The sequence below is a fragment of the Cnephaeus nilssonii genome, assembly GCF_951640355.1.
Source record: "Cnephaeus nilssonii genome assembly, chromosome: 5".
NCBI classification, from domain to species: Eukaryota; Metazoa; Chordata; class Mammalia; order Chiroptera; family Vespertilionidae; genus Cnephaeus; species Cnephaeus nilssonii.
The window spans coordinates 79113622-79129232 of NC_137076.1; the positions used below are offsets into that span (position 1 = coordinate 79113622).

The 15611-nt window shown below is 41.5% G+C and overlaps 1 protein-coding gene across 1 annotated transcript in view; it reads right to left on the reverse strand.

Annotated features, from left to right (window-relative positions):
* ETF1 (eukaryotic translation termination factor 1) overlaps positions 1-13146 on the reverse strand; it is a 30399-nt gene extending 17253 nt beyond the window's left edge. Inside the window, exons 1-2 of the mRNA XM_079771148.1 lie at positions 13005-13146; positions 12740-12843 (exon numbers count right to left, since the gene is read on the reverse strand). Coding sequence (XP_079627274.1) covers positions 12740-12825 — 86 coding nt within the window. The 5' untranslated portion in view covers positions 12826-12843; positions 13005-13146. The remainder of the gene's footprint in view (positions 1-12739; positions 12844-13004) is intronic.
* Positions 13147-15611: the final 2465 nt, after the last annotated feature.

The following is a 15611-nucleotide window of genomic DNA, read 5'->3' on the forward strand; positions in this document are numbered from 1 at the left end:
ACACAGGTGTGCACGTGCAGACACACACACACACACACACACTCCTATTAAGTCAGGTGTAATGCTCTCTAAACTCTTTTTACTTTTCACAGCACAACCACATTAAAGGAACTTTAAAAAACTAGGACAAAGTGCTAAAAATCAAAAGATCAGACATAAATAAAATTCTACCTGTGGCCTCGTTCCAGTTTCTGAACTAGATAGGAAAAGAATTCCCAAATGAAACAAATGTTTTATTACAAAAAAGAAAAAAGAAGATCTTTACAGTCAGTGAGTGTTCTTTGGACCCTATTTTTAAGCAATCATATGCAACAAACTGCTTTTCTTCCAATAATTTATCTTTCTAGGCTTCTAAAGAGGGATTTCCAAAAAACTTTTCTGATAATTTTTTTCTGGAGTTATGTTAAACCCCATAGGCTGAGAGGGAGAAAAGGAATTTGTTCTGGGAGTGGCTGGAAACATTTAACTTCAAACACAGTCTAGACTGTAGGTACCACCTACCTGTCTCTACACAGGTATTGTCAACTTATGGAAATGTACAGTATGAAAATATATAAGACAGGGAAAATGAAAGACAGATAAGTTTGAATACTGACTTTCCTGGCTTGTACTTCCTTTCAGATGAAAAATTCTCAAGAGCATTTTTCTTCACCCTAGAGGCTCTTGGAATCTTTAGGGACCAAGGGAGTTATTTATCAAAAGGGCTCAATTTCTAAATGCTGATGTGCTCTGATTTACAGAGTAGTTTCCTAGGAGATGAAACTAGCAAAAAGGTAATCAGTAGGGAATGGTATGAGAAGGGGCTCCAAGAATAGCAGAAACAATGGTTCATAACTCAGGAAACAAACAGGCACCAAAACACCCAAGGATGGAACATTTGGGAGAATTTGAAATCTTGCTCCCTGGCATGTTATCAGTATGGTTCAAATAAATGCTTATACTAAAACTAGAGGCCCATTGCACGAAGATTTGTGCAAGAATAGGCCTTCCTTCCCCTGGTTTTGCTCCTGGCCGCCCAGGAGCCTGCAAGTCCTCGCTACTGGCAGAGCACCACTCCTGTAGCTCCCTCCGCCCCCTACTCTCCCCCTCATAACAGGCGTTCCACCCCACCGCTCTGCGCCTGCAAATTAACTCGCCACCTTTGTTGGGTTAATTTGCATACTCATTCCTGATTGGCTGATGATGGGTGTTGCGGAGGCACAGTCAATTTGCATATTTCTTTTTTAATAGTGTAGATAAAACAAAAAAGAGGGAAAATTTGAGGATAGAGAAGATGTTGGGACAAAATAATGGAGAGAACCCAAAATGCCTGAAGGAAATCCTTAAAGCAAATAACCATGTGGAGGACAAAGCAAGACCTTAAAAAAAGCAGCTATTGCCCAGGTGGTGTGGCTCAGTAGTTGGGCATCGGACCCATGAACCAAGAGGTCCCTGGTTCAATTCATGGTCAGGGCACATGCACAGGTTGTGGGCTCAATCCCCAGTTGGGGGCATGCAGGAGGCAGCTCATCAATGTTTCTATCTTTCTATCCCTCTCCTTTTCTCTCTCTATAAAAGCAATAAAACAATTTTTGAAGCATATTTAAAAAAAAGATAAGCAATGATTTACTTTCTACCATAGCTAAGTTAATAAGATATAGGCATTTCTTAAACAACTTTACTGAAGAGTCACCAGAGTTGGGCAACCTTACACTCACATCCAAGTAACTTCTAGAGGGGACAAAGCAGTGAAGATACCAAAGAACATAATCTTGTTATAGGATTCCAACTAACTAATGGTTCAGCTGCCTGGCTGGAGTGATTCAGGTGGTTCAGTGTTGTCCTGTGCACTGAAAGGGTGCAGGTTGAGGGTGCGTAAGGGAGGCAACTGATGGACGTATCTCTGATTGAGGTTTCTCTCTCTCTTAAAAAATAAATAAATAAAGGTTCAGAAGTATAGCTTGCCAAAAATTTGTTTGATAAATCTCTACCAAGTTGCTTAATCTGAAACCCTACTCCAAGTTAGTCTTGGCCTCTTACTCCTGAATTTTGACTAATGTTCAAAAAATTACCTTTCACTAGTTTTCCTTTGTGACTTGCCCTACCTCATCTGGGGTAAACAGCGTTGCGGGTAACCTTTACTGAATTCATCTTTATTATAAGACACCTGACCGGTACAGAGGAAATAAGTATTACTAAATGGCTTCCACTTTAGAAATTTAAAGGCTACTTTATAATTTCTGATGTTTTGTATCTTGGGTTTAATACAAGCAGATTAAAGTTTTCCCAGGAAAGTTTCCAAACACAATAAATACTCATTTACTCTATATGCAAGCCAATCAAATCAAAGTTGTTAAACTAGTTTGTGTAAATACCAAAATAAAACCAAGGGAGCTGAATACAAATTTCATTTTAAAGTACAGTGAACAACCCCAGGAAAACACAAGAAATAAAGCCAAGGAGCTGCTGGCTACGTATGCAAATAACACTCTTTAAATTTTAATAGTTTTCACCCACTTTTCTGCTTTGTCACTATATCCCTTTTCCAAAATCAAAGATACTCATTCCAGAGCTAGTGAATTATCAGGGACAGCAATGGTGAACATACTGGCTTTAAAAATCTGGCAAAGCAAGACACAACATATAACAATGTGCTAATGTAAGGCTTCCAGGGACCTCTGTTCACAGATTATTTTTTGTTCTCCTTTTAGGGACTCTTTCTCTTATCAAAGAAGGGTTCATCAACGCTTCTACCCAGAGAACTAACTTCTGAGAAATAAAACAGCTGGGAGACAGGAGGAAGTAGTTGTAAATAGACTAAATATGGAGAGTAAATAAAACTAGACAAAACTCAGGAAGAGAATTAAAAAACAACAAACAAATCATATAGCTGAAGTTTTTCTTTCCCTCACTCTCAAATAGACTGTTGAAGGAAAAGTCTCTCTCTCTAGGATGGATGGGAGGGAGGTTAGGGTAGTCCTATCAGGTACTCATCCAATCCAACCATGGATCCTGAACACTATGAACATGGAAATATTGGTCATTGAATGGCCATTACTGAAAGGTCTCTAAGGAAGAAAACTCAAGGTAATTAGAGCAAAGCCTAGGCTGTGGTGTCTTTTTGTATGTGTAACTTTAGAGAATTCTAGCCTTTGGATACAAGGTGCCTTATGGTCAGTCATAACAAGGAAATGTAATAGGCACTCTTTGACCTATAAGTATCTTAAAAAAAATTATTTATTTTAGAGAGAGAAAGGGAAGAAGAAACACCGATTTGTTGTTTCACTTATTTATGCATTCATTATATGCTTCTTGTGTGTGTCCTGACTGAGGATCGAACCCACAACCTTGGGATGTCGGGACAACACTCTAACCACCTGGCCAGAGCTGACCTGTAAATATCTTATGAAAGCTCATCATCAACAATGCTGAAGAACACTTTAGAAAAATAGGTGTAAAAAAATGTGCTTCCCACCAGCTTGTTCACTGACCAATTTGCATGAGAACTCTGAATTCTTGAAGAGCTTTCTAAAAGTAAAAACAAAAAAGAAAAAAATCAAATACCCAAAGATCCCCTCTTCCTGTATTCTAATTCAATAGCTCTCTGTAAAAAAAATTTCAGAGAGGAAGGGAGAGGGTGAGAAAGATACAAACATCAATAATGAGAGAGAATCATTGATCAGCTGCTTCCTACACACACACTACTGGGGATTGAGCCTGAAACCCAGACATGTGCCCTGACCAAGAACTGAACTGTGATCTACTGGTTCATAGGTCGACGCTCAGACCCTGAGCCAGACCTAATTCAATAGCTCTTAAATAGGGAACATGACGGTGGTGGTAACTGTGGGTAAGAGCGAATCTCAATTTTCAAATAGATTGATTCAAATAGTATCAGAAAAATTCTAATGCATAACTAGGATTGAGAATCAATGTGTCGGACTTGCTTCCTACACCTTTAAGCAAGAAGTCTTGGCCTGCTGAAGCCAGAGAGATTCTATGACTTCTCCTCCCCTCCTAAGGAGAAATTCAGAGTCCACTTGATTGCAGGTGAGCTGCTGTCATTTACCACAGTAATAACAACCAGTGAATTGTTAAGGCTCAGAGATGTCCAAATTTTTCCAGCTAGAACATTCATTCCCCATGAAATGCCCTGCCATCCATCTTATCATAATAGAATTACTTTTAGGTTTGGGCCAGGAACATTTTACAGACTGCCTACTATATTCTCTGGTTGGGATTTAAAGTATATGCTCTCCAAGAAGCTTTCATCTCAATGCTTGATGACTAGCCCAAGGATATGGATGGCTAAAGTTGCCACTATATCCTTTTCAGGCCCACGAAGCTTAACTTAAACCTTAGTTGCCCTGGCCACTCGGTTGGAGCATCGTCCTGTACACCAAAAAGGTTTGATCAGGGTTTGATTCCTGGTCGGCCTGTATGGGAGGCAACTGATCAATGTTTTCCTCTCACATCAATGTTTCCCTTCCTCTCTAAAATCAATAAAAACATACCGTCAGTTGAGTATTAAAAACAAAAATCATCAGATTATTTCTGGGAGTTGATAAACTAGCCACATTATATGGATCACCAGCTGGAAATCAGCTCCTCTCCAATTCTTACTACCTTTGTCTTTATTTTTTCTTCATCGTGGGGTTTGCATTTTTCTTCTTTTACCAGACACATAAAGCTAAGTTAAAATTCTGAGACTAAAGCAATCTTTTTGATATGGGTTGAATATGGGAACAGAAAGGAAGGTGGTTATGAGTGAGCAAAGGTTTTAGAATAAGACAGATTTGGGTTCATGTTCTGTCCTATCTGTGTGACCTACAGCATATTACACAAATCTCTTTGGGCCTCAGTTTCTACTTAGTTTACAAGGTCATGAGGATCCTATTAAGATAATACATATCAAATGCCTAGCATGAATAGTAGTTTTCACTAAATGGTAACTAGATGGAACTCTAGCTCCTTGTGCCCTAGCCCCCCTGACCTTTAATGGAATCAGTCAGAAAGAATCATCATCATAGGGAAAAGACACTGTTAGGTGGTGCTGAAGTCAATCTAAAGGAGCGGGGGGGGGGGGGGGCGAAGAGAGGGAGAGAGAGAGGGAGAGAGAAAGAGAGAGAGAGAGAGAGAGAGAGAGAGAGAGAGAGAGAGAGAGAGAAATGTTGACCTTGTGGCAGGGGATCACCTTTACTGGATCAGAGGACTTGCCAAATCTTCCAACAGAACAAAAGTACCAAGCCAAAAATGTAGTTCAAAACAATATGGCCAGCCCTAGCTGGTTTGGCTCAGTGGATAGAGCATAGGCTTGAAGAATCTCGGGTTTGATTCCCGTCAAGGGCACTTGCCCTGGTTTCGGGCTCGATCCCTGGTGGGAGGCAACTGATCAATGATTCTCTCTCATCATTGATGTTTTTCTCTCCTTCTCCCTTCCTCTCTGAAAGCAATAAAAAACAAAACAATATGGCCAGAACACCAGAAACTATTTTTAAATATATCATAAAGGAGTGAGATTCATTCCCCTCTAAAACTTTAAATAGTTATATTATACAAAAGCTTAAGTGGCTTTAGCCTACAGCTATGGAATGAGTTCCGTTACACACAGTGAGCACTCAAACATCTGATGAATGAATAAATGGTTAATTCCTAACATAAAACAGCCTCTACGCTAGAGGACAGAATAAATCAATTGTCCCAAAATTTTTCAGTAGAAAGTTCACAAAGTTCATTTTAGTACCATCCTTAGCAGGATTACTCAGTTATTCAAACCCAAAATGTATATATCTGATGGAGCATTACTTTTTCTACAAGTACAGACATTTACTTCATCTTAAAAGAATTACAACAACTTTACAAAATTAACCTAGTGGAATATTCCACCAGGGAAGCAACAGAAGCTGGAAAATTTCTCTAGTGTTCTCACATCAGTGCAAAGTCAGGAGATATCAATCACAACCAGCATTAGGGACTCATTACCAGTGTTCTACACAGGACTCTATAAATGAAAATCTAGCTTCTATCTTTTTTGACCACTATGTAAGTACTAAGCAAATAAAACAAAGCCATAGACTTCCTGTTAATCTTTCTAATACACAAATTAGCTTCTGGGGAGGGATTTAAAAGCAAGTTATTTCCCTCACTTGCTTTATGGATTCTCATTAGAAACAAACATGTTCAGTACCCAAGTTTTTCCTAGGATAGACTTGCAAACAGCATGCCTGTTTCCGTTTTATCTTTGCCCCTGGGTCTCAGCACACCTGCTCCTTCTAGTAAACTCCAATTTCCTTGGACAAGAGTCTTTCTTTCAGAAAGGAATGGGAGATATTTCTATTCAGAAATACTAATCAAAGAGCAAGGCAGTATGGTATGTTAGGATCACAGGCTTCAAAATTAGAAAAGTACAAACAGAATCTAGCACTGTTCCTTACTGTACTTCAATTTCTTCATCCAAGAAATGGCAGTAAGAATTAAAATGTATGCTATTCAATTTTTCAGAAAACTAGTTTCATTACTTGATTAAAACACATCTCACCTGGCCTGCATGGCTCAGTGGTTGAGTGTTGACCTATGAACCAGGAGGTCAGGGTTTGATTCCTGGCTGGGGCACATGCCTGGGTTGCAGGCTCAATCCCCAGTGTGAGGTATGCAGGAGGCAGCCAATCAAAGATTTTCTCTCATCACTGATGTTTCTACTTCTCCCTCTCTCTTCCTCTTGGAAATCAATATAGATATATATAGATATATATCTATATATCCACCTTTTGGTTTCTGACAATGTCCAACATACTTATTTGAGACCTGAATTATCAGCTTATACTACACCCATTCAATGTGTACTGTGTTATTATGTACTTACTAATATGGGGCTGGAAATGGTTCATATCATCACACTAGGGTTATGTGTCAGACCACATTCTCACTGTATTACACATTTCTTACAAATGTCTATTACCCAACTCACAACAGATGCTTGATGAAGTTTGTAAGCCAACTGGTTACTAGTAAAAATTCATTTGTGGGCTTTATTTTTCATATACCTAGATGTTAGTTTGGGGAAAACAATCTAATTTAAAAGGCCACAGATAGAGCATAAAAAGACAAATTAAAAAATTTCTTAAAATTGATTTCAGAGAGGAAAGGAGAGGGATAGAAACATCAATGATGAGAATCACTGACCAGCTGCCTCCTGCATGCCCCCTACTGGGGATCAAGCCTGCAACCCGGGCATGTGCCCTGTAACCTCCTGGTTCACAGGTCAATGCTCAACCAAAGTCACACAGGCAAGGCTGAAAAGACAAACTTTTGTTTTGACTAGGATCATTCTGCTAAAGATGACCTTAAGAGATTCAAATGAAAATGTGAAAACAGAAGACGTACAGAACCAGTATCTATGTGACAAGAAGCAGTGTCAGGCATCTCAAAATGTCAAGCATTCTGAACTGGGTAGGAAGGATTGTGACAAGAGTAAAAACAAAGCATACATTGGACGAGAAGCCACACGTCTGAAAACTGGTGTTAAAATGAAGATTTAGCCCTGGTGGGTGTGGCTCAGCTGATTGAGCAATGTCCTCTACACTGAAAGGTCGCTGATTTGACTCCAGTCAGGGCACATGTGGGAGGCAACCAATCAATGTTTCCCTCTCTCTCTCAAATCAATAAAAAATAAAAATAAAGATCTAAAGTAAGTTGGAGGGTTAAAAAAAAGGACAAAGCAAACCTATAAAGAGTTATAAGGCACCTATTACATACAAATTAAGTAGATGAAAGAGGAAGGACTGGATTAAAACATAGAAAGCTTTAATGTCTATTTTAATGTTTTCATCTTTGTATCTGTAAGAGAATAAAATTATGGCCCTTAATTAAACTCCATTATATTTTGGGTTGGGGATAAAAGCAAAACCATTCTTTTTCTTGATCTCCATTCATTTAAATTAAAGGAAGAAAAATACACCTGTTCAGGAAAAATGACAAAAATAAGAAAAAAGGGAATTTTCCTTTTCTAACAGATAGTAGGCAAGGGTTCAAAGTGTGCCCAGTGGCAATAAGATAAAGTTGTTATCAGAGGGAACTTCATTATGCTGAGGACAGTGTCCTCAAATGAGAAACCTCATAATTTCTAACCCGATGCAAAGAAGAGCCTTTAAACTCCCTTATCCCTTCTCCCCCTCGCTAAGAGAGCAGGCTGCTGAAGAATTAAGAGCCACCTACAGAATGTATCCCAGGAGGTTCTATTCTGAGATACCTGGAGAGTAAGTTAGATTCAGAAGAAATTTCTCTTGTCCCAAATTCTCAGTTGGACAGTTCTAGCAGATCTAGGGAAAAGAGGCAAATTTCTCTTTCTGACTCTTCAATAGGATTAAAAACCATTTAGTCCTGCTATAAAACTGACATTTTACATTTTCTCACAACTGAACACCTTTCCAGCACCAGAGGCTGCACTGGGCACATACTCAACCCCAAGCTCAAAGAAAATGGGCTCTTTGCTAAAAAGGGTCCAACTGGTGTGTGTGTGGGGAGAAGGTGGGAATGGGGGACAGCCACCTATAACCCACATTGCAATAGGCCATAAATGGTATTCTAATTAGGTACTCTTGCTTACCTAGGAGTGTGTCCAGAGTAGGCCTTCCTTTCCTGGAAGGATAAGTATATCTGCTACTACAATGAGAAGTCTGTCAAGAGTTGAAATTCAAAGAGAGTAATTGTTCATTAGGTTCACAGTGCATAGAACACCATGCCAGAATACAAGGGCTGTTAGGACAAGTTCAGAGTTGAGGCAGGCAGTCTGTGACACTTGAAGTGGACTGAGGAACACCACCATAATTTTATTTGCCCCCCTTCCCTTTACTACCTCTTAAATTTATTGCCTTAAGAACATTCCAAGTATTATTTAAGTTAATGTTTTTAATCAACAATTTTCACTTAAGGAAGGTATTCAAACACATTTAACATACGTTAACTTATTCAAATTATATTAACAACTTGTATATATTTTACTTGTCTATAAGATTTTTACAAAACCTGTTCAATGAGCTCTCAAAATTACTTTTAATAAAATACAATGTAAGAAATTTTGTGGAGATTAAAAAAAAAAAAAAGCATGTGGTATGATAAGTGCCCACAATCAGACCCTTCTGAACCTTGCAATATGTACCTCTTCATCTGGCTATACATTTGTCTCCTTTGTATTATCCTCTGTAATAAACCAGTAAACACAAATAAAGTGTTTCCCTGAGTTCTGTGGGCCACTGCAGCAAATTATTGAATCCCCAATTTATAGCCTGTGGGTTAGAAGTAGGACCAGGTTTTCAAGTAGAGTAGTTTTGTGGGACTGAGCCCTTTACCTTGTGGGATCTGATGCTAATTTCAGTGTCAGAAGTGAACTGAATTGTAGGACACTTTGCTGGAGATCACTAAGAATTGGAGTATTGCTTGGTATGGGGAAACCTCCCACATATCTGGTTATCAGAACTATTGAGAATAGAGAATAGTCTCTCATCCACACACCACACCCCCCAATCATATTTTGGGGCAGGAAAGACAGCTATATACAGCCAGGTAATTTCTACTTCCTTCAAAGTCTAGGCATCTACAAGTTATTTTTAACTAAATAGTAAGCTTTAAAAATGCCCAAAGACCACAGATGGCACCCAAATGATGTTTACAAACTGCACTGATCTTCAAACATGGATTATCTGTCGGAAAGCTCATTATATCTGAAATATTCAAGGTTCCCTGCTGAAGATAAATGAACAATATTTCTAACACATACAGACACAACTTAGAGTCCAAATTAACCTTGTCTGTTCCTCTGTCACTTTCACCATTGTCCTTGGATGGAATAGGCTCTGGTTATGATTTTATTACCTGAAAACTATAAAGCTTCCGATACTATTTCTTGCTGGCTCAGAAAACAAGGAAAAAACAGCAACCAAAATTCCCCACCTACCATTCACCTGCTTTAGTTTCTTATTCAGAATATCTGCAACCACCTTTCTATTCTCATGGACCTAGTTCCAGTTTTGGCTTATGCACATATTTGTCCTCATTATACCAACTGTGAAGAGTATACCAGGAGCAATCATAAATCAAGAAGAAACTACCACCAACTTTAAGTGGGACTTAATGTCTCACCCAATTTAAATCAAGTTATACATGTAACACTCCTTTCAACACAATTCTCTCAATCCACCTCTATCTAGTGCTAATAACCACATAACCCTTTTTTCTCCTGAAAACACAGATTCATTTTGCCATTCAGTCTGTCCTTAAAGTCCATTACATTTCCCCTTAAATATTTTAGCATTGGGTAAAGAAGAAAAAGCATTCTCACTGTATACTATGATAACCTGAGTCTGACTGTAATACAACTCAGCCATGAAAATACAATTTTGCTATTCCCCAAAAGAAATTGGTATGTACTGGAAAACCTCTGAGCCAGACAGAATAAACTTGTTACTCCTTTACTGATACCTAGAGATGGCCAAGATTTTAAATTTTCATGGGCTCAAGCAAATCCTGAATAAAATCTAAGTAGGCAAAGTAGGACATGATTATCAACCACATTGTTTATTTATAGGAAGACTATTCCCCAGCTATTTTAAACAGCTTATTCCCATTTAAAACTCCAAACTAACTCCATCACGTTGAAGAAAAGCTGAGTGTAAGAACTTCATTTAAACTTTAATGGCCAGATAGCTCACTTGGTTACAGTGTTGTTATCTCAATGTGCCAGGGTTGGGGATTCGATTCCTGATCAGGCACACATAGAACAATGAATACATGAATGTGTGGGACAACAAAATGATGTTCTTCTCGCTCTAAAATCAATAAGAAAAAAATTAAACTTTAATAAACGCTGCTAATCAAAAGAATAAAGCCTTTAAAAATTTTAAAGGGGAGCTTAAAAGTTTCAAGTGGCTAGGAACAAATTTAAGAGTAAGTTTCCTGAAGCAGTAGAAAGGAATGCTGTTACTTATTAAGCTAGTTATTTTGTCAATGTTACTTCATTTGGACATCAGGCAAATTATAGTTGTGAATTCATAGTCTAGACTTCTTCAGAGAATAAAATGTATATAAATTCTAATGTGTGAACCTGCTTCCAAATTAGAGAACAAATCTACAGGTCAGAGACAATTTTAAACACTGCAACAACAGCAATTTATAAAAGCCATACTCAATTGAGGAATCCAAGTAACACAACAAAATATCCTAATGAAAGAAAAGAACCCGGCTAATTCCTGGTAGTGCATCTCAATGGGTCATGACCCATATTACCCCCTCCTGTACAGTTTTCTTTCACGTGGGGGAAAATTATTCATTCCATCATGTGGCACAGAACTATCTGTGTTCAAATTCCTGTAAGATTATTAATTAGGTCTGAATATTCTATTCAAAGAAAAACAAACTTAAAGAACAAAAAATACGCTATTTCAGTTCATATTAGAGTGAGCAAAAGCCCAAGTCACCAAACTTTCAGAAGTTTCATCCCAAGCAGAACTGTCACTAATTTATTAAGAACAAAAGACAATGTTAAAACCTGTCTTAACCTTGGGCCTTCCATGGAACTAAGCACACTTCAATTAAGAACTTAATGTTATCATTACAAATCTACCAACCAAGGACAAACGTGGGCTGGAAACCAAAATGTTCAATTCTTAAGCTGAAAACTTTCTTACTGGCCTGGGGCAAGTCACTCTTCTAAGAATACTCAGACACACAAGTAAGTAATGTCCCAAACACTTTCTCTCCCCCCCCACCGCCCCCACTTCCTATAAGTCAAAAGTTTCCACGGGAAAGGAAAATAAAGTAGGTGAAAAAATAGGAATACCTGACACAGCTTCCCCAAACGAGTAATTAAAAATTAAAAAAAAAATAGAGCATACAGAGCTAGTTTTAAACTAGATTACCCTTTCCACAGTGGACTCACCTATAGTTTCTTATCAACACTTACAAAAGGATACTCAAGCCCACCTAATTCAATTTTGAATTTCCGCAAGCATCAGGCACCTCTATGCCCAGAAATTCCAGAGAGGCCAAAAGGGACCCTGATGTTGCAATTCATATCAACAGCCCCGTATTCTGCATTTTTAGATATAGATCGTTAACCAAAACCTCCCTTACTCCCCCTCCCCGCACACGTTGGCATTTGCAGTTTATAGATGGGTCCTGGAATAGCTAAAACCAGGAAGCTCCGGACTAATTAGAGGATTTGGGGGAAGTGATATTGGGAGAAATCAGAGATGTCAGAAAGAGGTTGTCCCTGACCACCTCTCCCTTCTGCCCCATCCAAACTTCACCCAACCGAGTTCCAGAAGCTCGAGAAGGAGAGGCCATTTTAATGAGGCCTGACTGAGGAACGTAAAGGGAGAGAAGGAAGGAAATCAGGGAGGGTAGTTTGGAAAGGAAGGCCGAGCCCTTTCCCTCAACAGCACCCGAGTTGGGTGGCAGCACCTGGAGCTTGAAGAGGGAGGAGCTGGGTTCAAGGGCCTAGGAGGGGTACAAAAGTAGCAGTAGTCTGCCACGAGGGGGTCGAGTGGTCCGAGCCCCAGGACCGGGCCCCCCAAGCGGGGGAAGGACCCCTTCTCGGGCCAGTCGCATAGACCCTCGCCCCTGGGTCGGGGACAACTACCCAAAAGTCCAGAAGGCGGGCGTGACTAGTGCCTGGTTCTCCTCATCCGGCCATGCGGCGCGGGGGCGGCCATCCTGAGGGGTCCGGGTACCAAGAGGGCACTGGGGGGTCGGACGCAGCGCTCACCCGCGGGCCGCCTCCAAGCTCTTAATCAGCTTCTTGATCTTCCAGATCTCCACGTTCCTATCCGCAGCAGTGGGGTCGTCCGCCATCTTCTCGCCTCCTCCTCCCTAGAGCGGCCCGGCGGGGCCCGGAGACAGCAAGACCACAGAGTTAGCGCCGCCACTGGGCAGAGCGGCCCCCTTCCTTGCCACCCCCGAGAGGCCCTCCTCTTCCCGCCCCGCGCGACCCGCCGTGGGGGGTCGCTGGCCTTTCCCTCCCCCTGGCTCACCTAAGGGCCCAGTCCTGGGCGGCAGCGGCTGGTCCTCCCCGGCGGCGACTCCGCGGCGGCGGCTCTGACGTAGGACACCGGCTCCCTCTCTCCAGGCAGCTGCATGTGTTGCAATCCGCTCACATGGGGCCTGTGACATCACTTCCTCCGCCAAAGGCTGAGTGGAAGTCGGCGGACGGAAGGGCGGGGCTTGAGCGGAAAAGGGACAGCTCTGCGCGCGCCGCGACTTTCCATTGGCTCTCTGCGCCGCGGCCTACAATAAGCCTGCGGATTGGCCACAGCTGAGACCGCGCTGCCTTGTGAGGTAAGACCGGGGGGCGGGGAAGCACCGTCTTCCTTCCGTCCCGGTAAGCGGAGAGGAGGAAGCGAGCGGAATCCGGTGGCTCTCGCGAGGATTTACTCGGCGCCCCGCCAGGCTCGAATAGGGGGTGCTTCTTAAAGGGCGAGGCACGTGGGTCGTCGTATTCCCGTCCCCCCCTTTCTTGAATCGAATGGACTTCTGAGGGTAGGCGCTCGGGCCGGGACGCACGGTTTGAATTGCGCCTGAGAAGCCTCAGAGAGGCGCCTGGCGGCTCGACAGCTGACGAAGCGTTCCTGCCTGCGCGCCTCTCGACGGGCCGGACTAGTGTTCAGACCCGGCCGGGGTGTCTGCATTAGGATATTCCCCCGGCTGGTCCGGGACCCCGCCACCTGCAGGGGCAAAAAGAGGCACGTTCCTTCTCGCCTGAGTGCTAAGATGTGTTCACTTTGGACCCGGCACTTTGGGGGCGGGGGCGGGGGCGGGGGGGGGGGCTACCTGGGGTTTGAGACTTGATGTATCTGACGGATTCCATGAATAGTTTGGTCTGATCTGTTCAGAGTGGAGGTGGGGAGAGTGTTGAAGCAAAATGGGTAGTTATGTCAGTTAGAACCTGATCTTTTCGAGTAAGAACTTTTAATTAGCTACCTTGTCTCTCTCTTCACCTTCGCTGGGTTTATTCAAATATTGGGCCGCAAACTGTGCATACTCGGTTTTCCTGAGGATACGGAGGGAAACCAGATACCTTCGTGGAGCTTTCAGTTTAGTTGGGTTGATAACCGTTTGTGCTTTTATACTTGAATGTAATAAAATAAGTACAAATAAGTACTTCAGGTTGCTGTGAGAGTAACGAAAGCGGGCCCAACTTTGCAATGAGACCCAAAGGATGGTTAGGAGTTTACTCAGGAGGGAGCCTGACACTTTTGAGGAACTTCAAAAAAGCCAGTGTGCTGGAGCAAAGTCAGGAATAGGGAGAGTGGCTTGAGAAGGAGGCAGGGGACAGATCGGGTAAGGCCTTGAAAGCTGGATTTAAGAAGTTGGCCTCTTAAGGACAATGCACAGCTTAACAAAGGGTTTAGAGATGGGAGGTGTCAAGAAGATATGGTTGTATTTTTAAGGAGATGGATTGGCTTGAATTGGAAAGAGCAAAAGTTGGAAGCTTAGAGATCCTTTTGGCTGCTGCAGTAATTCATGTGAGAGAGAATTGTACCTTAGAATAGGGTGATGACAGTGCAAATAGAAGTGAATGATATGTGGGCTTAGCATGGATAGGACTGGATAATGGCTTGGATGTGGAGAAAGATACTGATATGGTTACATATACTGTATTTGTGTGGGCTTTGAGTCTTTTTTTGCATGTTGTAACTTTGTCCACACCTTGGAGGTGGGAGCATTACCCCCATTTCATAGATCGGGAAACTGAGGCAAAGAAAGGTACAACTTGTTTTTTAGAATAGTCTAGATTCAGGCAGTTTAACTGTATAGCCCCAAAGCTTACTTGCCCAGTTGATGCAAATTTACCATCTCCTCATTTAGTATTGGAAATCAGTGTGTTAGAGGCAAAAGCTGGCATGGATCCCTAGTGGAAAAGATTTGGGAAGGATAGAACAGGGATGCTATTTCCTTCAGCAAAGACAAGCCTGTTAAAAAAATTTTTTTTTTAATTTTAAATTTTTATTGTTGAAAGCATTGCATATGTCTCCTTTTCCCCCCATTGATTTCTCCCCGGCTGCTTCTGCCCTCCAGCATATGCCCTCGCCCCCTTACTGTCAGTGTCCATTGGTTATGCTTATAGGCATGCATACAAGTCCTTTGGTTAATCTCTTACCCCCCTGCCCCCATCCTCCCTTGCCTTCCCTCAGAGGTTTAATGGTCTGTTCCAATGCTTCTATGTCTCTGGATCTATTTTTGTTCATCATTTTATGTTATTCATTATATTCCACAAATGGGTGAGATCGTGTGATATTTATCTTTCTTGGACTGGCTTATTTTGCTTAGCATAATGCTCTCCACATCCATCCATGCTGTTGCAAATGGTAAGAATTCCTGCTTTTTTACAGCAGCATAGTATTCCATTGTTGTAGATGTACCACATTTTTAACCCACTCATCAGCTAATGGGCACTTAGGCTGCTTCCAAATCTTAGCTATTGTAAATTGTGCTGCTATGAACATAGGGGTGCATATATTCTTTCTGATTGGTGTTTCTGATTTCTTGGGATATATTCCTAGAAGTGGGATTCCTGGGTCAAATGGGAGTTCCATTTTTAATTTTTTGAGGAAAACTCCATACTGTTTTCCACAGTGGCT